Source organism: Pelecanus crispus, chromosome 17 (assembly GCF_030463565.1).
Source record: "Pelecanus crispus isolate bPelCri1 chromosome 17, bPelCri1.pri, whole genome shotgun sequence".
In the NCBI taxonomy this organism is placed as follows: domain Eukaryota; kingdom Metazoa; phylum Chordata; class Aves; order Pelecaniformes; family Pelecanidae; genus Pelecanus; species Pelecanus crispus.
Window position 1 is genome coordinate 9,116,904 of NC_134659.1, and position 24,039 is coordinate 9,140,942.

Here is a 24,039-nt window from a genome sequence, read left to right on the forward strand (position 1 = left end):
TGATTTATACTGAGGAAACTCACAGACAGCATTAAGTCACTGAGAATTTGGGGGGGAAAACAGAAGCTTTCAACAACAGAAACCAGTTTGACTGTTCACACTTGGTGGAAGCTTGAAAGCTCATGTTTTGACATCCCTGCTGGTTGCTGGTGTGAACAGTGAAGTGACCCTCAAGCAGAGTGTTTCTAATTCCCTTTTTTTGACAGATGTCAGTGCAGATCCACTTGGATCCAGTACCTGGAAGCTGGTGGATGTGGAGGATTAAGAAGCAGGTAAATGCCAAAGCGTTGGAGAACAGTACCTGGAAGTAGTAAATCACCAAAGCCGATGCAGAGGAGATGGGTTCATCTATTTAAATCAGTCTCTACATTCTTGTAGGAGGCAGTAGAGCCAGAGGAATGCAGAGCCTGCACACATCAATAATAATGAATTGTTCCATTGTGACACTTAATGGGAAGGTTCATTAATTACAAGGAGTTTTTAAACTGTGGGGGTTTACCCTGGCAATGGCCAAGCTCTATGGGCAGGCCCAACATTTTCTGATGCTCTCCCAGATTGGGAAATCATAAGCAGAGCTTGTGCAAACCTCCCACCTCTGGCTGCCATATGCTGGACCAACGCCTGAGTGCTCAGTGCTGGTTTTACTCAGCTTTTCTCAGTGCTGGTGGCTTGAGCAGCAGATGGGGCTCCCACCCTGCCCCTTCCCTGGTCCTGCTAGAGAGCAAGCTGTGTGGGACAGCAAGGGGGCCAGAAAAGGGGTGCGAGGCAGGACCCTGTTGGTGAGGTAGTCTGTGCCTAATCCATACCCTGACCCGGACAAGGCACTGGGACCTCCCTGCTGAGGCTGTGGTAATGTGTCCTCATATGCATAATGCTGCATGCATCTTGTCTGGGTCTCCAGAGTCCTGGCCATCCTCTGCCCAGTGCTTGAGGGACACTGCCATCAAGTACAGCCAGCAAGAGGGGACCTACAGGGACTCTGAGCTGGAGACAGCTGCCAAGGACTCTCCCTACTGCAGGATCAGGCTGCTCCTGTTGTTCACTCTCTCCTCCCCACAGCCCCAGGTAGGGAACTGACCCAGATGTTGCTCCACATGACGGAAAGAGGACCCCACACCAGCCACTTTTGCTCCCAGCTCCCTGGCAGCTGCAGGATGTGGGAACGTTTGCCTGCTGGCAGTGGACGCTGCTCCAGTGGAAAGCCCTGAGTGCCAGCCTCGCTCCCTGTCTTTTTAGATACGGATCAACAGCAGGATGACCCCAGCACCTGTGGCCTGGTCTCCTGGGAGAAAGGCAGTGAAGTGCGTGGGCCATGTCTGGAAATCAGATGCCCTGTGGGTGATTCAGTGGCACTCCCTCTGCTCATGCACCAAAGTATCACCTGTCCTGTCCAGACAAGTTGCACCAGCATGAGCAACAACTAAAAGCCGGCAATATCCCAGGATGACAATATCTGAGATCCTGGTGCTGCCAGGATCCATCTGCAGGAAACAACCTTTTCTCAGGGAATGTGTGGTGGGCACCGTTTAAGGAATTCAATGTGCACAGTGAAACACCTTCCCTGGCATGGGGAAGGCCAGCGAAGGGGAGGTGCAGGGACCATGGCAGGCTCCAGGTTGATGAGGGCTACACCTTCTCCAGCCCCACAACTCCAAAGTTCACAGGGCAAACAGAGGTCTGTTCACACCTGCTGTATGCGAAGTGGGGAAGTCCCAGCTAGCACATGGCCAAGGGAAGGTTAAATTCCAGGCACACAGCACCTCCATCACTGCAGGTACCACCCAGCTGGCTGAGCCGAGGAGGGATGGCACACTGCTGTCCCTGTACCTTCTCTCCCCATGAGCTCCTGCTACATTGGCCACAGTTGCTTCACTGGTTAAAGATTCCTATGGCCATCACTCAGCTCTGACCTCCATGGAGCCTCCTTCCCCAACAACTTGGGATCTGCATTTGAGGAGGATGCTGAGCAGTGGGTTCCCTGGTCCCCATTCCCTGAGCAGGCAGTGAGTGTGCCTGGCATCTCTAACAGCTCTACAGCACAGGACCTTTGCCAAGCTCTGATTGTCCTCTGGGGAAGGGCTTCTGACAGCTTGTGGCTCTCAAGGTGACCTGCCAAGTGTGGCTGTCATGGTCTGATCCTCCATTGGGTCCAGCTATGACAAGGCTAACTTTAGCTGCTCTGAAAATTTGCAGTCTGTACCTGCTTGAGCTTTGGGGCTCCTCCAGTGCCTGACATAGGAATATCAGTGCTACTTCAGGGTAAAGACAGGTCTTCTCTCAGGTCTGCTTTATGATGCATGGCTTGGGTGTATAGCAACATATCTGCTAGTGTTCTCTATCCTGAAGGTCTTAATCTCACAACAAAGCAACCTCGAGTTCCACTTCAGGCTATGAAGACCAGTGGTCCCAGCCCTGCAGGTCCACAGCTTATGCAAGATCTGGGCTAGCCAAGAAGGGATGGTCAACTTTGAAACAAGCAGGATTGTGAGGGAAATAATGGGTAACTAGCAAAGCTCCTCCAGTACAGCTGTAGGACTCCCTCACGTGCTAAGAGGAGTTGCAGTCCTGCAGCTAGGACAGATCACGCCCCTGCCAAGATAACTTGAAGTCATAGGGTAACAAAAAGCCCTTCTAAGTCTAATCATGAACCTGGTGGGTCTGGTGAAAGTTCAAACTGCAGCAGAGAACAGGAGCAACTAGGACAGCCCAAGGCACCTTTGAAACCTTCTGATGTCACCAAGTCTCACTCAGGCACAAAACTTCCCAGACATTCCCTCACATCTGTCAGGCAGAAGAATGTGACTACTAGCCATTAATTATTATCTGGACCTTTAGAAAAATCATGGTATCAGTGGGCCCTGCCCTAGAAGGCTTGTGCTGTAACCGGTTGTGTGGGACTGTGGGAAAGACTGTGGGACTGTGGGACAGGATACAAATATTGCCTTCCTGCTTCCAAAAAGTTGTGAGTAACATTGTCAGGGAGGAGGTCGCATAGCTGATGAACAATATTACAGAAATAACTGGATATAAAGTGAATAAATTGGATTTATTTATCAGAATTGGATTGATTTATCAAGATTTAGTAGAATCCTGCCCACAACAGCAACAATGAACTATGATCTAGAAGATCAAGACCAACAATGGGATTAAATAAAGGATGATTTTAATCTGTCTGTGGCTATGAATTCATGTAGTGATGATAGGATCTGGGAACAGAGTCTTGACCTCCACACCAGCCTGCAAAAACGTGCCAGAGAGAAGTACAAGCAGTGGATGCTGGAGTCTGGCAAAGCAATGGAGGTGTGAACTGGTTCTGGCTGGGCTGGAGTTCATTTTCTTCACAGCAGCCTTTAGGGTGCTGTGTTTTGGATCTGTGACTATGTTGGTAACACACCAGTGTTGTGACTATTGCTGAAGAGTGCTTGCACAGCATCTTTTTCTCACTCTGCCCTGCTAGGAGTAGGCTGGGGGCATGCAAGAAGTTGGGAGGGAACGCAGACAGGACAAGTGATCTGAAATGATCAAAAGGATATCCCATACCATATGACATGGCTCAGCAATAAAAGCTACAGGGAAAGGAGGAGGAAGGGGGGACATTCATGAGTATGACATTTGTTTTCTACAGTAACCGTTATGCATGATGAATGAAGCCCTGCTTTCCTGGAAGTGGCTCAGCACCTGCCTGCCCATGGGAAGTGGTGAGTGATTTCCTTGTTTTGTTCTGCTTGCATACCCAGCTTTGCTTTCTTTATCTGTTAAACTGTCTTCATCTTGACCCATGAGGTTTCTCACTTTTGCCCTCTCCCTCATCCCACTGGGGAGAGTGAGCAAATGGCTGGGTGGGTACTGAGCTGCTGGTCGGCATCAACCCCCGTAAGCTGTCATGCAGGGAAGCTCTCTCACAGTCAGTCCTTATATTTATTGCAACTCATCCAGTTTCTTGCACTTTTCTCTGGATGGCAATATTGCAGCCAGAGTGAGAACTGCGTTATACTGTTTTCTGATTGCCTCTTCTGAGAAGTCCCAGACCATACCATGTCTTCTTTTTCTGGACTGTAGCACAATGACCCTTGAGGAGACACTCAACCAACCTGGTCTGCCTTCCTTTTGGGACAACCTTATCAGCCTGCTGTTAAGTCCCTAATCCCGGGCTGCCTGCAAAGGAAGAGCCCAGGACATAGTCAGAGGAAGAGACTCTGCTCCTCATCTGCTTCATCAGGCAATATTTCCTGCTCCTACCTCACAGATAGATGTGGGCTCTATTACTGCCCCAAAACACTTGAGTTTCCCACCTAATTTGTTACCCTCTCCCAGCCATGGCTTTATTAGCCAGCACCATTCTGGGTTGTGGTTTATCCTTCCTCTTTGGTCTGAATCTTATTGTGGAGCAAGCCACCAGCTAGCGAGCTCAATAAATAATGTTCCCGTCCACACACAACCCAGACCCCTGGGCCAGAGGCAGCATTCTGCATCTTTTTGGAGGTAACAGAAATGGTCCCTGGAGAAGGCATTGTGTTGGGTGAGAGAGATGGATAAACTCTTCGGATCCCAGGTGATCGCTGCCTGGAGACATTTGTTTTCTCTTGCAGGAAACTGTAATGGGCAAGGAGCAAAAACCGACAGTTGTTGACACTGTCAAATGGAGAATAGCATTTTTATCGGAATTGAAAATTGCTGGTGGTTGTCAGCCATTTTTGGCTGAAAATTATCTGTGTTCAGACCAAAGGCTTCCCAAAATGAAACACTATGGCTGAAAGCTTTTCAAAAACTCCTTTTGGACTTCTGGGCTTTTCATGAGGAAATTTTGAAGACAGCAGCCATGAAATCACAGCCAGCAGAAACTGAGGATCCAGCCCAAGGGATTCATCTTGGTAATGGGGACACATGGCAGACAGGATCCTGTTGGGCTTTGCTTCTACTGATGCAGCCCATGTGGGTAGACTTCCCCTGTGGTACCAGCACTGGAGCGAGTGATACAATCTGTTCATTTCTGAACCCTTTCCTGGGGAACTACTGATCCTGCCAGCATCCTCCCTACCGTAAACCAGAAAAGCCTGGGTCTCTGTGGCTAGTAAGCATCCCAGCCCTGCCTCCCAAGACAGTGTGTGATTTATAGATGAAGAGTCTCTGAGCATTTATGACAGCAGAGGAGGAGAGCTTCTGCATGCTGTTTGTAGCAGCTTGGTTTCTTGGCTGAGACTCACAGCCCAAGGTAAGAGATGAATACCAGCTGCGTTCCTCACCATGCTCGCCGCCTTCTAAGGGCAATAAGATGCCTGCAGGGATTTGGGCTGAGATGCTTTCCAGCCAAGCCCAGCAATGGCCTGGCAGGGGTTGGGAGCTCCTCTGGTGGGACAGGCTGTGTTTCAGAGAGGGTAAGTGTCGGCTCATCTCAGAGAGTTCTCTGCTACCCTGAGTAACTAGCAGGTTTCCATTAACTGCAGCAGACTTTATGGTGTCACCAGGAAGCCACAAGACATTAGAGTGTGACAGCTATTGCCTTGTCTCATTTTCTGGTGGGTGGTCCCTGTGCACCAAGAAAAGCCTTTCTTCTGCTGTCAAGTGGGTAACAAGAGTCTTCCTGTCTCCAGCACACATTGCTGCTGGAGCGCCTGGCTGCATGGTTCACACTGAAGTGGTGCTGAGTCACCGTCGCTCCCAACTCTGCTGAGGAAAAACTCCACTTGTCAGTGCAATTGGGAAAGAGCAGGGCAGGGCTGGGGAGCTGAACCTTCCTGCCAGGAAGCCAGACCTCACTTGTGGGAGTTTAGCAATGGACAAACTGCTGTGGATGGACCTGACTCATCACCCCCGATGTGAGCCAGCCTTTGCTCCATGGCTGCTGTGGTTCAGGTAGGTACCTTGCTCTTGCTTCTGCACGCCTGATTTCACAAGGTATGTGGAGTAACAAGGCAGGAGCAATATTTGACCAGAAGAATACAAAAATTCCCAGGAAGCCAGCATGCATGGGATGTCTTGGTCAGAAAACTTTGGCCACAGGGCAAACTGACAGGAAGAGGAGTGGATGAAGAAGGAGCACACAGGGAAACCTGAGTCCCAGAGATCAGCATTCACAGAGCTGAGCGGAGACCTGCCCAGGGATGCACAGAGTGGTCCCCAGGGCTCCTCCTGTTTGCCAGACTGGGGCACAGCAAATGGCTCAGGCCACTCACTAGACACACATTTGTGGTTTACAGCCCTTTCAAAGATTTTTGGCACACATCAGGGGAAATGTTTTTATGTCTGGATATTCAGATGCCTGGGGTGATCTCTTGCTCCAGGGGCACCTCTGGTAGTTCAGGACTGTTGAAAATCTGCCTGTCCTTATTTAGTGGAGAGTTGTGCTGGACAACACTCAGCTACATGGCTGTGCCCAAGTCCCAGTATCAAGGCTCTGCTATCCAAGCAGTGTCTGCTCTGCAGGTGAGGTCTGGTTTGATGTGGATGTAGCATCTAGCATAAGCTTCTGGGCATCTCTGTTTTTTCTAAGGCTCTTGAGCTGATTCTGGAGTGAAAGTGGCTGTGGCTGGCACTCCAGATCCTCCTCTGCTCCTTCCAAGACCACCAGGCATAGTTATAACACTAAGGCTTTATGAACCCTTCCTGGCAGGAGTTTTGAATTCCCCATTTTTGTACCTGCCAGAAACAGCATCAGGTGAGAAGGAAGCTCCTTTGCAAAAGTGCCGTAGCCAGTGGCACCCCAGAGGGCTACCAGCACACAGCTAGTTCTTGCCCGTTCATCTCTGGCATTTATTCCACACCCTTATGGGAAGAGTCTGTCCAGGAGAAGCTGTCTTGCTGCACATCGTTCTGGGCACTGAAGTGCTGCCACAGAAACAGCAAGAGAGGCTTCAGGAGACTGTGAAAGAGCCTATGTGTACACTAGCCTTGCAGACAGAATTATTCATGATCCCACCTCATAGCCACAGTTGAAATGAAAGATCTTCTAGGCTAAAGCATGAAGCTTCCTACTGGTTCATGCAACACTGCAGGGCAATGGAGGCCTGGATGCTTGAAACGAGTTTCTGGGTGCATCTGTGCAGTCAGTTCAATCTGCTCCCTGGCCTGCTCCAGGGATGAGGTCCAACAGGGTAATTTTGGTTCCCACTGGAGCTCATCAGCTAGATCCCAGTGCCACATGAGATCTGGCCTGTGCCAGCCAGAGCCAGCATTGCTACCCAGAAAAGGAGAAAGTCTCCTTCAGGGAGCTGTCTGGTTCTAGAAGAAGAGTCCTTCCCACTTCCCCCTGCCTCCCATGGGTCTGGTTCAGCTCTTCAGCAAGATCAGCTGAGTGCAAATCTGCCTCTGCACTCTCATACGTTATAGCCCCTGAAGCAGGAGAGCCAAGGCCTTTTCCCAAAATCTTTGAAGTCAGTGGAAAAACTCAAGCTGATTTTGCTTGGGCTTTCAAAGCTAATGGAAATCAAAGCAGATTAAATCCTTCCCCTACCTTCCCCAGGAGAGGCAGCTGGAACTGCATGCCAGGGTGAAACCTGATGCTTTGCAGAGCCTGTGACACAGGAGAAAATCACTACGGGTGCTGTTATGGGGAGTCCTACTTCAGTGCCTGGCTTCACTTAAGTCCGCCCTTGTTAATGAGATGTGAGTGCAGAACAAGGCAGGAGAAACAACTTGAGGCTGATGGCAAAGGCTGTGCAGAGCCACAGACCCTATGAAGGATCAAAGCTGATCCCTGTCTTCCTTCATGCTCTGCTCCCAGTCTGCTCAGGCAGAGATGTGATTGATGGCTGGAAAGAGGGTGATGAGCTCAGGATGCTGGATCTGGCCCCATCTCTGCTGGAGTGCAGGAGGATCAACGTGCACACGAGCTCTCTCTGCTGCCTGGAGACACTGGGAGTTTGCTCCAGTTTCCACCCCAGCCTCTAAGCCCTGCTAAGAGTCACCAGTTCCTGTACTTCTCATACCAGACGGCACAAGCACCAGGGACTTTTTGTGATGGCTACAGTCTGCCTGACAGCAATCAGAGCGTCTCAGAAAGAATGGTGAAAATGTCTGATGTCATTTTTTCTGCAAAAACTGCTGTGGAATAGCTTCTCCTGGAAACACCCTTCTGAGAGTCAGAGCAGCTTGGATTTGGGAATCATGCCTGCATACAGGACTTCTTCCATAAAAACTGCAGAGCTGTAAGTGCAGGGGAGCCAGCCGGCTCTGCTCCCCCCATGTAGACAAAACCTAATTCCAAGCTGAAATTTCCTTAAGACACATCTTGTATTTCAGGATCTTTTGGTGCTACTTTCATCTGCAATCCACATATTGCAGCCCTATAATAATAATAATAATAATAGTAATAATAATAGCAATAATAATAGCAATAATAATAATACCTTTTGTATGTACATAGCACCTTTCATCCAAGGATCTAAGTCACAATTACAGCCCCACACATTCCTGTGTATTACAGCCCTATAATTCTAAGACTGCTCAAGTATCCAGACTTCAAAGGGAATGTGGATTTCCCCTCCAGCCCAGTCACGGTGCCCAACATGCTGGAGATGTTTCAAAGGTGTTGCGAAGGTGCCTTGGCAGTAGCCAGAGATAGTCAGAAGAGCCAGAGGAGCTCTCTGAAGGCGAAAGGAGCCTTTGTGGATTTTTTCCTCCCCTCTCCCAGCCACTCTCTACTCTCCCTGGAAAGTCAGCAGAGCCCTGGGATGGGGATGATGCTCCCATGAGACCTGTGTGTCTGTACAGTGGGAGGTCAAAAGACAGAAATGATGTTGAAAGGAAAAACACGGGATGGCACAAGCTCAACTGGGTGACTTTCCAGGTCAGGCAGAATCCACAGCATTTTGGTCAAAAGTAAATTCACAGAAAAATTATGCTCCACTGAAAAAAGAAGCGGGGGAGATGGTGGAACATTTCATTGTAAGACCTTTTCTTAAAAGGGTTTAAAGATTTTCAAGTAACTAAAAAATGAAACAAAGTATTCTTTTTTGGGTCAAAGCAAAATGTTTCAGGGATACCCAGAGCAAACATGTTTTGTTTTGGTTTGGTTTAGTTTTAATTGCAGAGGAAACCTGGAAAAAAAAATCTATTTGTTTAACCCAAGCCAATCTTTCCCCTCCTTTTTTGGTTTAGACAAAGAGCTGGAATAGCTGTTATTTACCCCCATATGTTCCGGAAGAAGTATGCTAAAAGCAAGGTAGCTTCCTGCAGAAAACAGATTAGATTAAAGAATTGGGGTTTACAGAAGCTCTGGCCAAGCTGCAGTTTACCAGCTGGGTTCACTTCCTCTACGGAGTTCGCCAGTGCTACCCACGAGCTTTTAAACAGCTGCTGGATTCGGCTCCAGAGGAGTATTTCAGCAGCTGCACTGACTTGTGGCTGCATCCATAAGCAAGGAGTGATGAGGTCAGTGGACATGAAAGACAGGCTACAAATCTGAGAGTTTAGTGTTGCTTTTCTTCATCTTGTGGCTGAACAAATGTAAAGCTCAAGAATTTTTTAATAAACTTTTAAAGGTATTTTAGCTCAAGAGGTCCAGACATGTGGCTGAAAAGTGCAGAGAGTATCTAACTCTTCTATAGCACTGTTCTAATCAGTTGATCTCAAAGCACATTAGAGAAGGGTTTATTAGCAGTGCTTTCAAGATAGGGAGGCTGAGGCACAGGAAAAGGAGAGGACTTGTTTGGAGTAAACCATAAGACTGGGACAGAGCTAGAAAAGAGTCCAGGTTTCTTGTGCTGCACTCCAGTCCTCTGTATCTCTCATCTTCACCATACAAGGGAGCCAAAGTTCATGGGGCACCTGTCTGTTCCCAAAAGTCTGAGTCTTTGTGTCCCTTCACCTAGGAGAAACCCTTTCCTCAAAGTATCTGCAAGACGGTCAGTGGAAAGTCGTCCCCTGGAAAAGGAATGGGTCTGCTTTGTGGTATCACCAGATGAGCCAGAGCACCTCATGGAGGAGCAGGGCAGTTTTCACAGCGTATGCTAGCTCATCTCAGACACACCACACTAACCAGCATGGGCTGCAACATGTTTCCACTCCCCCTTCTTCAATAAATCAAGGCTTCCAGCATTCATGCTTTTGTCACTAATAAATCTTGCACTGTCTTACACCACATGAAAGCACAACAATACCTTAACTGACAGGCACTTCCCTGTGCAGGACTGCAGCTGCAAACACAACCTGCAGCACAAGAACCTGCTGTTTTGGCCCTGAGCTGAAGAGAAGTTAAAGACAGCATGTATAGCAAGGCTGCCTGTGCACAGTAAAGCCCTGCATGCTGTTGCCAGAGCACATGTAAAACCACTCTGTGCAACAGGCACCTCATTAATCTGTGGAACTCGTTGCCACAGGAAATTAGTACAACAATAAAAGTCTTGCCTGCACCTATAATCAATGTCCTGTCTTGGTTGTGAAACCTTTGGTTCTGCAAATAGAACACACCTGACCCTAAAGGTATGTCTCTGTCCTTTGGTACCTGGGGCACACGCTGCTTAGGCAGGTGACCTCCCAGTCTTGGGACAGAGCCTTGGGACAATATCTGGGACAACAGCTTGGGACAATATCTGACAAATCCCATGCCCTGATATACAGGGAGAAGAAAGCCTTACAGTTCAGCTCTGTGTCTGCACCTTTTTCTTCCCTTGGGAGATGCTGACTGAACAGCAGCAGAAGCACTGTTTTCATGGCCATAGTCAGACCGACTCAGGGTGCTGTGTGGGAAGTCAATGAAATGCTCACACAGCTATTGCCTTTCTCAGTTCCCAAGTATTGGGAAGCCGGTGGGGACACTGCCAGCTGTGCAGCTGCAGAAACACAGGTAAAGCAAAATTGCAGAGATTGTTCCTGCAACCAGAATTTCTTCTCATGTTCTCTGGGAAAAGTAGAAGATGAATTTCTGTCTAAAAGTGTAAATGCCTTTCCTGCTGGTTTCATCCATGCAAAGATGAAAATTTGCTTTACTAAGTTTAAGAAATGTCCAGAATTGGGAATTCTCTTGAAGTTGCAAGATGCAATTACACCCAGAGTCATCCCTACACCAGATAACTTCCTTGGGAAGGTAACTTGTGCCTTCAGATCCCTGAGATCCCTGGTGCTTGGCCACACCATCACACTGCCAGCAGCCGCTGTGGCCTTGGCTCAACTCACTGCTCCATGCACAAGGCACCACCGGCACTGGGAGGTGGCAGTGGACAGGGGGAATATCCCAGGGGTTGGTGGTCTGCAGAGCTCAGTGTCATGTTACAAAACCTTTCAACATGTGTGTGGGGCATCCTCCTAACAGCCCTCCCTGCCCCCATGCAGGCACCCCCCTGCTCTTCCACCCTTTACTTGGCAGAGGAGACCAGGTTTCTGCTCCCCTTCCAACCCTGCGGTTCCTGCCATGGCACGCACAGCTCTCATGGGATGATGCGCAATGCTTGGGCTTCACCTTCCCTTTGAACGAAGGGGAATGTTACTAATTGGTGCCCCATGGGGATGTTCAGTGCTGGAAACTATCCTGTCTCCCCAGGGTCTCTTTGTAGTGGGACCTGTGGCTGCTCACAAGAAGAGACAACAGGTCCCTTGAGCAGGTCCTACCCTTACAGGTGTGTCTGACTTGCTCCACTCCCATGGGGGCTGCTTTTCATTTCCAAATCCTTCAAAGAGATTTAAACAGCTACAGGAAGCACTACAAACAAGGCAAATGGAGATGGAGAGCTGCTGATAGTTCAGGAGGCTCCTCTGTCATCCCATGGAGGGGAGGAGACTGGAGAGCTGCCCTCCTTCATCACTGTCAGCAAAGCCTGTACTGGTGGATCTGGGAAAGGTTTTTGCATTACCCCTTCCTGGATCCTTGATGCATCCCTGAAAGACTGGAGGCACCACCTGAGCTTCACTGTGCCCCCCCCCCTCCTCCTTGCTCCCCATCACTGGCACAGCTCCTGCCTCCACTTGGTCTGGAGACTGACTCCGTTTTGACTTGGTTGCAACACTAGGTGCTTGTGCTTGGTCCTGCTCTTCTTCATGAAGGCTGTTTCTGATGTCTCTTCAGCTCCTACCAAACTCAAGTCCTTCTCCAAGACCTGAGGCTCCTCCCAGCTCTGACAGTCCTCCCCTATCCTTTCCCACCACTATTCAGAGCACCGCTGTGGTGATCCGTGTCCTGGCCCCAGCTCCTCTCTGGCTCCCCACAGCCTCTCCTGGCTCCCTGGCACCCAGGCAGGACCCTGTGCTGCCAGCAGGGAGCTCAGCATTGGGCTGCCCTTGCCGCCTCTTTCCCCACCCAGAGCTATTTCCCTGTGATGCATGAATGTGGCTCGTGTTCCCATTTCAGGGTCCCCAAGGAGCCTGGCCCATGTTGGATGCCTTCTGAGCTGTCTCAGAGCAGCCAAGAAGAGGAGTGTCCGTCTGTCCCATGGGCAACTGGCTTGCTGAGACCCAGCCCAGCTCCTCCAAAGAAGGACCTGGGGGAGCAGCTTGTTCTACAGCAGTGGAGGCATTTTGGCACCCCAGGTGAAGTGTCTGGGCTCAAAGGCAGCAGCACCCACTGCCCTGCTGTTGGCAGAGGGTGCTCCCCGCTGAGAGGGGGTGGGGTGACAGACGTCCCTGAGCCCCTGCTGCAGTGAGCTAGGAAGCGCCGTGCTTCCCTTTCCCTCCTCCACCCTCCTGCTGCTCCCTGACCCAGGCAGGTGCAGAGGGGGAGAGGCATTTGCAGCTCCATTGCTGCCTTTTGGCACCAGAGCCTCTGCCAGAATCAAAGAGCTTTTCAAAGAAAACCCTAAACTCCTTTAATCGCCAGCTAGAGCTCCTCCTGCACAGATCTAAGGGCCATGAGCTCAGTGTTTTCACTGCCCTAGGCAGATTTATGAGCTTATTCTTCAAGGAAAGGAGGGAGAGAGGGGAGGCAGTGGCATATTACTTAGCCTGGGGGGTGGGCAGGGAGGAGAGGGGGGAGGATAGAGGAAGGTGTTTGCAGTGGAAGTGCAGGAGGTTGCAGAAAGCCGGGCTCTGCTGTGGACAGTGCTCTCAGGCATGGCGGAGAGGCAAAGTGGGATCAGATGTGAGAGAGGACTGGCCTGCTGCGGCTGAAGTTCAGAGCATGTGGCGGGTGAGTAGCAGCTCCCTCCCACCCAGGCTTCCTGCACAGTGATGCCAGCTGGAAGGGGGCATGCGGACATGGCATGCCTGCTGCCACCCAGTCTCGCTCACTCTGACGCTTGGGACCAGGAGTGGGGCATCCCTCAAAGCACAAGCGGGAGGGACTGGTCTCTTCTAGTCCCAACCAAGCTGCCCTGGTTGCAGTCTGCAGAGTGAAGAAGGAGGGAGGAGGCTTGCTGGCAGTCACATGCAGCTATCCACCCTGGAGCACAGCCCCATCCCCAAGCACATTTGTTCTAACCACTCCGCTGTGCTGCCTTCCCCACTGTGCTCCTTGTCTGTACACCTGCTCCCTTCTTGCCCGGGAATGCAGTGCTCACTGCCAGCTGTGAAGCAAGTGCAATAAAGGTCTGGATGCTCCTTCTCCTGCAGAGAAATCTGGGCAGCAGTTGTTGGCTTTGGGATGGGGCAGATCCTGTGTCTCACCTCCTGCAGCCCTGCTCAGACAGTGCCCCACCAAGAAGCACTCATCTGCTCACATCCAGCATCCCAGACACCCTGCTGACACTTCCAAACAGCCCTGCAAAGGATGCCTCTTTCCTTTTGAACTGAAATCTTGGGAAGGTCTCAGCCATGACCTGCGGTACTAAAGCCACAGCCCTCCACCTCGTCACCCACAGCACCGCCTGTCGTAGCTGGAAGTACCTGGGGGCTGCAAACCTTGTTCATGGACCAGCCGCTCTCTGGAGAGCACAGCATCCTGTGAATCCCAACAGTACCTACATTGGGATAGCAAGCAGCCAAGTAAAGCAAAACACTGCTTGACCCAAAGCACTTCTAGCTCATGATATCAAGAGGTAAAATGGAGCAGAGCTTATGGCAGAAAAGGGGGCTAGGAGATGATGAGGCAGGAGGAGCTAGGAAGAGCAGTCATGAACCTGAAAGCTTCATCTCATTGGAAATTCAGAAACTTCAACATTTCCTTTCCCTTGAATGCAAAACAAGGAGCCAACATGTCAGTATTTAGTATAGAACAGAAAAATCAATATATTGTGTTTTAGAAACATGAAGATGCTTTGCTTTGATAGTTTTGGAGTCCTGCAATGTGAATACTAAATCGCCTACAGGTAAACATAACACTAGCAGGTGAAAATACGTAAATAGAAACTTTTTTTTAAAAAGCTACCATGAAGTGAAAACTTTGAAATAATCTCTCTTGATTCAACTTGTTACTACATTTCTCCTATTCACAGTCCCATGAACACCAATCCATTTTCATTAAGCTTTTCTTTTTCAATGAAATGAGATATTGCTTGGAAAATCATCCCACCAAATGTGCTCTTCAGGCAGCTCTAGAACTGACCTCACTATTAACTGTCCTGCAATTCTGGCTTTGCTCTGAACACCACCAATCCCCCGGGACATGGCTCCCTCACCACTACTTTGTGTGCTCACTGGAGGGTTCAGTGTGCTCCCACTGCTCTGTCCTGAGCCTCAAGCCCAGGCACACCACCATGCAGCACCTGCAGCATCAGGCTCATGACAGTAATGCAGGGATGAAGGTCCTCTGCTCTCTGCTAAACCAGCAGTGCTCTGAGCACTGCTGTGGGCCAAGGGACCAGAAAATTTCAGCTATTGGTAGGGGTGAGAGTTACACGATTCCTAGGGGATACAAAAGGCCATTTGGAAACACATGCTCAGCAGCTGTGGCTTTTCCAGGTTGCTTTTCAGTTTCTCTCACAAGCCTGATCCCAAATCTGCTGTTTGGTTTTCTTCTCATTGCAGGCTGGGGAGCGCAGGGGCAGGAATTACACTGCTTCTGGTTAGCTTTCATCTGCCTTCTCCAGAAGGGAAACACCAGCCAGAGTCAGTGTCAGCAGCTCTCCCTGATACCTGGGACTTGGGCAGATCTTGGGTATCCCAAAGTGTTGGCATTCATTAATGCTGGGACTTTATTTATGAATTGGCATTCATTAATGCTGGACATAATGCTGACACTCCCCCATGGGGTCTTCATTGCAACGTGCCAGCAAAAAGCCACTGTCAGTCACAGGAGACCCTGAGGTGGTAATTGGGATGCTGGGTAATTGGAGTTGAACCCAGGTGGTCTGACCTTAAAGCCTCCTTGAAATCCTGCTGGCAAGGATGCAACAAGGATGCAGGACACACTTGTGACCTTGTGGAGTGCCTGTACGGAGTCAGCAGGCTCTGCGGATGGTCTTTGTAGGGCCCCTTTGGAGGAAACTAAATCTGAAGGTGGGAAAGCTGAAGGGAGGGGTGGGGAGCTGAAGGTGGGAGACTCTTGTTATCCCTGATATTTTAGGGGTTAAAAAAACCCAAAGTGCCTAAAAGCTGTTAAATGGTGAACATAAACCCATGAACCCAATACACAGTGTGTGTCAGAGCCCAGCTCTTCTAATCCTTCTCACCAGTCTTACCTCCCACATCTGCTCATAAACTTTTCCCTTTGCTCCTGCTATGGCTGCCCTTCTCCCAGGCATGCCGGGCATTTCTGAGGGTGAGACTGTGTACTTCTGGCTGTACAGGGCAGGAGTGGCATTTCCAATTAGTCTTCCAGCAGGGAAGAAGATCAAGCAGAGTGCCAGCCCTTAGTGCATCAGTTTGGCCACCTGGATGTGGGGGTGGCTTTGGAAATCCTGTGCTCTATCATGACTTGAGAAGTGGAAGGGTCTGGAAGCTCTTTGGGGTGAGTCTTCACCTTTGTGATGTGTTTGCATGGGTCCTGGTGCAATGTTGGGGCTCCTGCGGTGACCATGGTATGGGGAAGAGGCTGTGAATGGGCCGTGACACTGGGCGAGCATCAGCCACAGGATGGTGACTCACTGCTCTTTGCAACATTACCTGGGGCAGGAGAGCAGGATACCCCCCAGGAAGGATTTAATTTACACCTCATGTTGGCATTTTGTTCTCTGTATTTTTGGCTGCTCCCTCTGTCTCCCCAGGGTGTGTGACTGTCACCTAATACCCAAAGGCACACAGAGGTCCCAGTCATCCCTGCAGGAGATCCCATCTCCTTGTCAGCCCCCTGCAAGCCCAGTCATCCCTCCAACCCCAACACTCCTCCCCACAGCTGCAATGCCTGCTAGGCTCCTATGGGTCAGCCACCATCCTGTCCCTCTACTTGTGCCCCAGCTCCTCTGGCAGCTCTTGGGGTGCTTCCCATCTTAGAGAGGCTGTGGTGGGGGCTGTCCTCCTTTTTCCCAGGGTAGGGGCTGCACAGGGGCAGACTCTGGGACAGACAGTTATGGAGGGGTTTGGGCTGAGGGGAGCTGGTTTCAGCATTGCTGCTTGTCTTGCTTCAGGCTTCAGCTGTGTCTCTGTAGTCAGCCTTCAGACCCTGGTGCCTCACATACCCAGAGTTTTGTGAGTGCTTAAAAATGCAGATATCAAGAAAGAGGCATCTTCCATTCACTCTTTCTTTGCACTGAATGCAGCATTGTGTAACCAGGGAAGTGTCTGCCCAGCTTCATATGAGAGCATCCCTGCCTCCTGCAGATCCCTATCATGGGTCCATGTGGCACCTGATCCCAGAGGGTAACTCAGAGGAGAGCATGAGTGATGTGGGGCCCCCAGACTCCCAGTGGGATGCTAAATTCCAGGCAATGGCTCAAAATGTCTCTGCAAGGCGAGAACAGCCCTGACAGCTCCTGACCCGATTCACCTCAATGGAAACAGGTGGGGAATGAGAAGATTTCTGTCTGGGCAGTCTCCTGACATGCCTGGTGATATCCGGGACTCTCTGCTGCTCTTTCCCCAAATCCTGCTTGTGATGGCAACAGCCTGACAACCACATCACCTGTCTTGTGTCCCAGGTCTCTGGTGGCTTTCCAGGACAGAGAAACAGCATTGCATGCAGTGAGCTGTGCAGTGGCTGCCTGTCTTCACTGCAAGGTATGCATGGGGCCTGGGACATGGACACAGTGGTCACCAATGCTTGTGGGGATGGGGCACAGAGCAGGGGTAGAGCCTGACCCCTCCATGGTGCTGTGGAGACCTGGGACCCTGGGGAACGTTGGGATGGCTCCTCCAGAGGAGCTTTGAGTCATGGTGCTACTGATGTCTGGTATCCTACAGGTTTGTGTCTTTCATCCTTATCACTTCCTCTGCAGTATCCCCATTACCCTGCATGCTCCCCTCTCCCACATCGCAATGATCCCTGCTCCACCCATGTCCTACGCACTGCTCATACAAGTAGGTTTGATCAGGCTTCACAAGGGAAGGAGAAATGGAGTAATGTTATTCCTATCTTTAACTACCAGCTGGGAGGGTGGAGAGAAGACAGAGACAAACTCTTCTTGGAGTTGTGCAGAGGAAGGATGAGAGGTAATGGGCACAAGATGGAATATGGGAAACTGCAATTAGATTAAGAAAAACATTTCCCATAAAGATGGTAAAAAATGGGAAAAGGGTAAGGGAATCTTAGAGATCCCAGTAGGATCAAAACCCTACTGGACGAGGTCCTGACCAGCCTCACAAGCTGGACCTGTTTTGAGCAGGAGTGTGGATCAGAGACCTCCAGAGGTGTCTTCCTGCCTAAGATATGTTATGATGCTGGGCAATCCTTCCAGTTCCTCCTTGTGTCCCTTAGTCCAGGCTGGGGATAAGCACTTCAAGATGTGTAATTTCCAACCTATATGTGTGCAGGTTGGCCAGGACATGTGTGTGCTGTCTGGCCAGCTGACCTGAATGTGTGACCATGATGCTCCTGCTGTTGCCTTTCTGTCTGTGGGTACTGCTGAGGGTGTCCTCTACTGAATACAGGCACTCCATTTATTTGAGCCCCCTATTTCCTGCCAGCTATGGTTTGACAGGCCGCTGTGCCCCTAGGAGGGTGCTGGCAGGCACCAGCAACATGCTGTCATTTTTTTTTTTGGTGAAATAGGAGCAGCCTCAGCAAATTGAGAGCATCCCTTCACCCCCCAGCATTGCCACCAGTCCCCCTTGCTAGGGGCTGGTAGCCAGGTGCAGAGGGGCAGAGGAGGGTCAGGATGCCAATCCTGGGGCAGAGGGCTGCACTGGACACCTGCACCCAACCACAGCCCTGTTCCCAGTGCTCAGGCACTCAGTGATGGGCATGGGGACAGCCGGGGACTGAACTCCCCCAGCCCATGCGATGTTCACTTCCATGCCCTGGGGAATCTGAGGTGGGGTTGCTCAACCAGGTCACATACGGGGTTTGCAGTGGTGCCAGGGATTGAAGCTAAGCTAATACTCTGAGTACCAAGAAGCTCTTCCCATTTTCCCATCCTTATCCATGCACCTTTGTGCAGTCTCCTCTCTGCTGCACAAGAACCTTCCCCTTTGCAGCTCCAGTCTCCTTCTACACTCTCAGCTTGCTGCTGTCCTCTCCAGACAGCCCCATCAGCTCCAGCCTGCCTCTGTTGCCAGCCCCCAAAAGAAACTCTCCTACATATGGTGTTGGCCGTGGAAGACAGAGATGTGATATTTGGCACATTGCTGTCAGGACTTACTGGCATATCGGCTAAAGGTTAAATCTGCTCTCTGAATACTCAGCTCTTTTGGGGTGACACAGGCCCTAGGATCTCTGGATGTAGCTGAATAGTGTGTGCTGACCTCTAATGTTTCATGGCTGGACTCTAAGGCCAGGCTAAGACACAGTTCATGCCCCAAAACATGTCATGCACTAAGAAGCTCCTTGCCAGCCCCTGTGTGATGAGCCAGGCAGGATGGTCTGTACTGCTCCAGAGAAATGGGCTGTTAGAGCCAGCATGAGTCCTGATTGAGTTCAGGCTGCCTGCAGGAGCAATGCAGACAGCAGGGACCTGTCACCTCACATGGAGAACCCCCAGCTGAGCTGGCTGCCTGGGGTCTCTCCAGGGCTGCCAACAAGACACCAGCGTGTCTAAGTGCCTACTGGAGAGGTCCCCTGGGAAGAGGTGACCTGCTTCTCTCCCATCTCCCTGACCAGAGCTGCAAGCTCACCAATGATGCCTACATTGGAAAAGCTTGGTTTTGGATGGGTGGGATCAGGTTCAAGTTCAGGGAGGTGTGAGAGTGAGCAAGGACAGGGTTCTTGGAGAGAGAGAGGCATGGCAGAGGCACAGCATTGTCAGGATGGGGCATGAATGCGAGCTCATTAGTGGTGAGGCAGTGTCTAATCAGAGGTTATTATGAGGATCCTTTATTTTGCACCTGAGGGAGTCCTGCTCTTTACAGAAAGGAGTAACAGTAATTTGCTTAGAAGACAGGGCATGGAGCAAAGGAGATGGAAAGTTTTGGCAGCAGCTGCCCTTCAGCTCCATGCTCCTCGTGGCCATTAACAGGGCTTGCTTTTCAGCACTTGCAGCTCTCCAAAAAAGTCTAGGCATTTCTTTACAAATCTGAATGTGGATTTAAAGTCTGAATTTACATGAAGAGCTTAGATCTCTCTCGAATATCCATACCTTCTACAAATTTTATGCTGGTTTGCTTTGAAAAACCAGCCCTGACTGCACACCTTATAACTGAGAAACTAAACTTACATGACTTGCTGAAGGTAGCCCAGAAAGGTAGTGACAGAAACAGGGAGAAAATGCAGCTCTTCAGTCCTCCTCCAATGATTCCCAGTTCACCCTCCCTTCCTCTGTTACATCTTTGTTAATTCACCAGCAGTGTTTAGCGGATAGGCAGGAAATGTGTTGGTTTTCCCCAAACAGGTCCAGCCTAAGGGGAGGAGGAAAACTCTGGACCCTCCAACACCCCTCTGTCTCGACCCCATGGATTTTGCAGCCGAAGGGTCCCTCCAGCCTGGCTTTCCCTGCTCGGTGATGGGCTGGGGAGGTGGCATTGCCGGTGCATCTCCGGCAAAGGGCTGTCATTGGCGCCACCGTGCGAGGAAAGCCGGCTGGTGTAGCAGCCCACGGGAGCCGTGGCCAAAGGCCCGGACACGCTCCCAAAGCGGTGGCTGCTGCAGGGCTGTCCCAAAGACCGAGTCCCAGCGAAATGCAGACCTCTGCCAGAAGCAGCTGCAGTCACCTGCTGCACCAGACCAAGAGCATCTTTAAGCACCTGCCCACTGGGTTCCATGTACAAGGGATCCGTAGCCCAGGGCTCTGTGTCCCTGCTCTGATCACTGTGGCAGGGTAAATGTGGCAATGAGAACCATTTAACTTTGCGATGTCCCTCGGTTCATGCAGTGGAGCTCTCTGTGGCTCCCAGCCCAAGGGACAACTCTGCAGAGATGACAGGCAGCATGTTCTCTGCAGAGTCAGAGCCACAGGTGCCCTGTCTTGCGATGACTGCAAAGGTGGAGTGGGTGCCTGACAGGGCTGCTGCTTGTCCTCACAGTAGCATCAGTTGCTGCAAAGCTCTGCAGCCTCCCATGCTTACAGCCCACGTTTTTAACCACCTCCATCAAGACATACTCAAGAGCTGTAGTGACTTTTCACTCATAGGTGGTTGGCTCCAAACTTAGCCCCAGGGTGTGTGCAGAGGGGATAGGTCTATGCAGGACACACCTCATGTGACAAGTGCTCTGTGGTTCCGTCTCCCAGGGAAATACAACTTGTATTACACATTTCTCTTATCTTTCATGCTCTCCAGTGAAAATTGTCCTTTCCTGTCATATCTGTTTCTCAGCTGACCTGATACAGCTCTGGCCATCCAATGGCTGGCACAAGACAAAACAGTGTGCTCCTCAGGCAAGCAGGGTGAGCAGAGAAACTCTTACCCAGCTGTAGCAGCTTCAACCTGGCTTCGCAAAGCCCTTCCTGAGCAGGTTAGGGTGCTCAGCTTTAACAGCTGAGTAACTACATCTCAGGACAATCCAGAAACAGCAGAAAACCAGCAACATGGTCTGTATGCCACCCCTGGACACAAACCCCCTCTCAGCATGATGAGCACAAAACAAACATCCCCAGCACTGCCTGGGGGCTACCAGTTGTCCTCAGCAATTGTGGTACACACGGCTTCCCTTGGCAGCACCTTAGCTGCATCTCTAGCTGGGAAAGCCAAGGTCCTTACCAGCCCATCTGCTGCACCGCTGAAGTTGGTGGCTGCAAGCACTTTCTGCGAATAAACAGACCAAGCACCTTCCCCAGCACATGCCAGGGCCAACTTGTCCCCCTGAGAGAGGTGTTTCCTCTCCTGGTCAAACCCTGAGATCCTTCCATGGCGTCCATATCCCTCACCCTGGGGACATCCTCAGTCATCACTAGTCAGATGGCACCACTGAGACCTTCTCTGGGGCTAGAAATGGACCCACCAGTCCCTGTGGTAGTTTAGCTCTTTGGGGTATTAATACCAGAAAGGATGGGAAACGTTCAGATCATTACAAATTTTTAAATTTAAAAAAAAAACCACAACGCATACCAAAGCCCCCACACCTCTTACAAGACTTTAATATTAATTTTAAAGAGGTAACTTGGACACTGCTGGTGGCCAGCTTAACCCAAACCCCCAAAAGCCATGAGTTATCACAGCTATTGAAATGTTTGACAGAAAGATCCCAGAGCAGTTTGCACTAATTGCTCAGTATAAATACTCCATTATGTTCTCAGACAATCAGAATCCACCCAGCAAATCAGCTCCTCTGATCCACTGTAATCAAGAAGCAAAGCATGCATAACATCGCAATATAAACAGCGTTTGCAGAGGGGCACAGGGAGGAGGGGGAGCTGGCTTAGCTTGGCAGGTCCTGGAGTAATAGCTGCCTTTTTTGTTGTTGTTTTGTTTTGTTTCTAATTTCCAGAGGAAATTTAATTTCAGGAAAATGTGGCACAAACTTCCAAGCTGGAGGAAAGCTGCAGCTGATGAAGGGGTCCAGAGAAAGCTTTGCAAAAGAAACAGCAAGGGCTGTACTTACAGGTAAGCTGTTAGAGGGCTGAGGTTGGCAGGGACCTCTGAAAGCCCCAGCTCGGAGCAATCCACCGAGAGCATGATGCCATCCTCTTCGCAGTGGCACTGGGGTGGGCACGAGGGCACAGCACCTTGCTCTGCAGGCACTGCCTGGAAGTGGGCAGAGGAGGCCAGAAGAATGCCCCAGAAGAAGAGCTTGTCCATCCTCGCCTTGGCTGCAGCCGTGGGGACTGTGCGAGGTGCCACCGGCTCGCTCCGACCCCGGGGCTCAGCTGGATGGAGGGGAGCGATCTCGCTGCCTCGCGCGCAGCGGGCCGGGTATCTCTTGCAGGTCGGAGTGTAGTAAAGATGCAGCCAGGGAAGGGAAGGCATTGTTGAATGATCTTGGTTATTGGATTTCAAGGGCTGAGCAGGGGCGTGAGACACTCCAATGGGAGGAGTTAAACTTTCTAACTCTTTCCCTCTCTCTCTTAGAGCTGGCAGGAATTTCATTCAAAGGGAAGAAAGGGGAAAAAAAAAAAAAAAAGAAACCTCAACAAATAAAGACCTGTTCATAGCTCCAGGACCTGTTCTTATTTTGTAACAATGTTTTTTGTGAGATAGCAGGACAGGGGAAGGCAAAGCTGGCTCCGGCAGGGCAGAGGAGTATAAATAGGGAGGCAGGAGTACCCAACCAGCACTTCAAGGGCTCCAGACTTTGGGACACTGAAATACAACCCCAGATAAAGGACTCCGTGTGTCTGTGCTGGCTGCTAAACCCAGCTGCAACTGGAAAGTCAGGGTGCAGCTGGGGAGAAGGGAGTGAGGAGCTCACAACGAGCTGTTTGCTGGGAGCGACTGTGCCCAGGGCTGTAGGTCTGTCTGTCCCATGGTCCAGTCCTCACTCATGAGCAGCCCCATTGCTATCCCCATGCATGGGGCAGGGGCTGGGTGGGAGATGCAGGGGGATGAAGCAGCAGTGTCATGGTGCTGAGCCTGGTGTGGGACCTCTCCAGGGAGCCCTCTGGGACAGTGGGACATGGTGCATTTGCAGCTGCACTGCTTGCTATGGTTTTGCCCAGATCAAGTTTGAGTGCATGTGTGAGCTGCGTTTGCAGGAGCTGCACAGCACGGATGCCAGGAGCAGGTGGCTGGTTTGCTCCAAGAGCTCTTTCTAACCTTGGGTAAAGTGCTCAGAGGTCAAAGTAGAGGAATAGACTGTTGAGCTTGAAGCCATGTCATCTGGAGCTCCATCACGCAGAAGGGAGTAGGTCTGGCTTAGCAGGGGGGTACTGCCCATGCCAGCCCAGCCCAAGGCCTCAGGGTGTCCTGAAACACTTAAGATGTGCTTCAGAATAGGATTTCTTGCTGCTTGAGTTCAAGGAGCTACCGAGTTCTGGGGCAGCAGAAGCAACTGCTTGGAAAATTGTGTTGGACCTGCAAAGGGAGAAGGCCGCAAAGGCCAGCTCTGTGTGGCCTTTCTGCTCCTCCCTCCATATTACAGCCACTGGCTGCTCAGGGTCACCGTGATGCCCCCGGCAGTGGGTTCAGTGATAGGGGCTGAGTCTGGCCTCACAGCTTGAACCATGCTGTGTCTCTCTCTACAGGGCCATGCATCTTGTCTGTAATGGGGATGGCAGCTCAACATGGGTCTCTCACACTGAAGAACGACAGCTGACCACTGGGCTTTAGGTGGATCTCGACTCCCATCAGAGCTGGTGTGTTCCTCCCTCTGCCTCCCGTCCCGCCATGGCTGGAGGAAGTGAATGGGGCAGAGGAAGAAGGGCCCAGGTTTGGGTGGCTGCAAAGTGCACCCACGAAGTCACCCTGCTGGCTGAAGCACAGACTGGGAGATAGTTTTCACAGTCCTGCTTCCTCTGAATGTGCTTCTCCTCCTGGCAAAAGTGTTTCCTAATTGATACCCCCATTATGTCAGGATAAAAGATGTAGGAGAGTTATCTGGGGTCACGAAGGTGAGCCTGCAAAATGGGAGACTTAAAAAGCTCCAGCTAACCCGGGGCTGGGAGCCTTGAGGCCTTTGAGTCAGAACAGGTATCTCCTCCAAAAAAAACTGCTCAAGATTGAGCTCAGGGTTTGAGGGCTCCTGGCCTGGGTCATGCAGGATCTGAAACTATTTAATTTCCAAAGTCCATTCAGATCCTGCAGTTTCAGGACTAAAACCCTATCAATGCTGAAGTC

The 24,039-nt window shown here is 50.8% G+C and overlaps 1 protein-coding gene across 1 annotated transcript in view; it reads right to left on the reverse strand.

The window, feature by feature from the left end:
* Positions 1-22,233, reverse strand: part of LGR6 (leucine rich repeat containing G protein-coupled receptor 6) — a 151,963-nt gene extending 129,730 nt beyond the window's left edge. Inside the window, exon 1 of the mRNA XM_075722320.1 lies at positions 21,869-22,233. Within this exon, the coding sequence (XP_075578435.1) occupies positions 21,869-22,233 (365 nt within the window). The remainder of the gene's footprint in view (positions 1-21,868) is intronic.
* Positions 22,234-24,039: the final 1,806 nt, after the last annotated feature.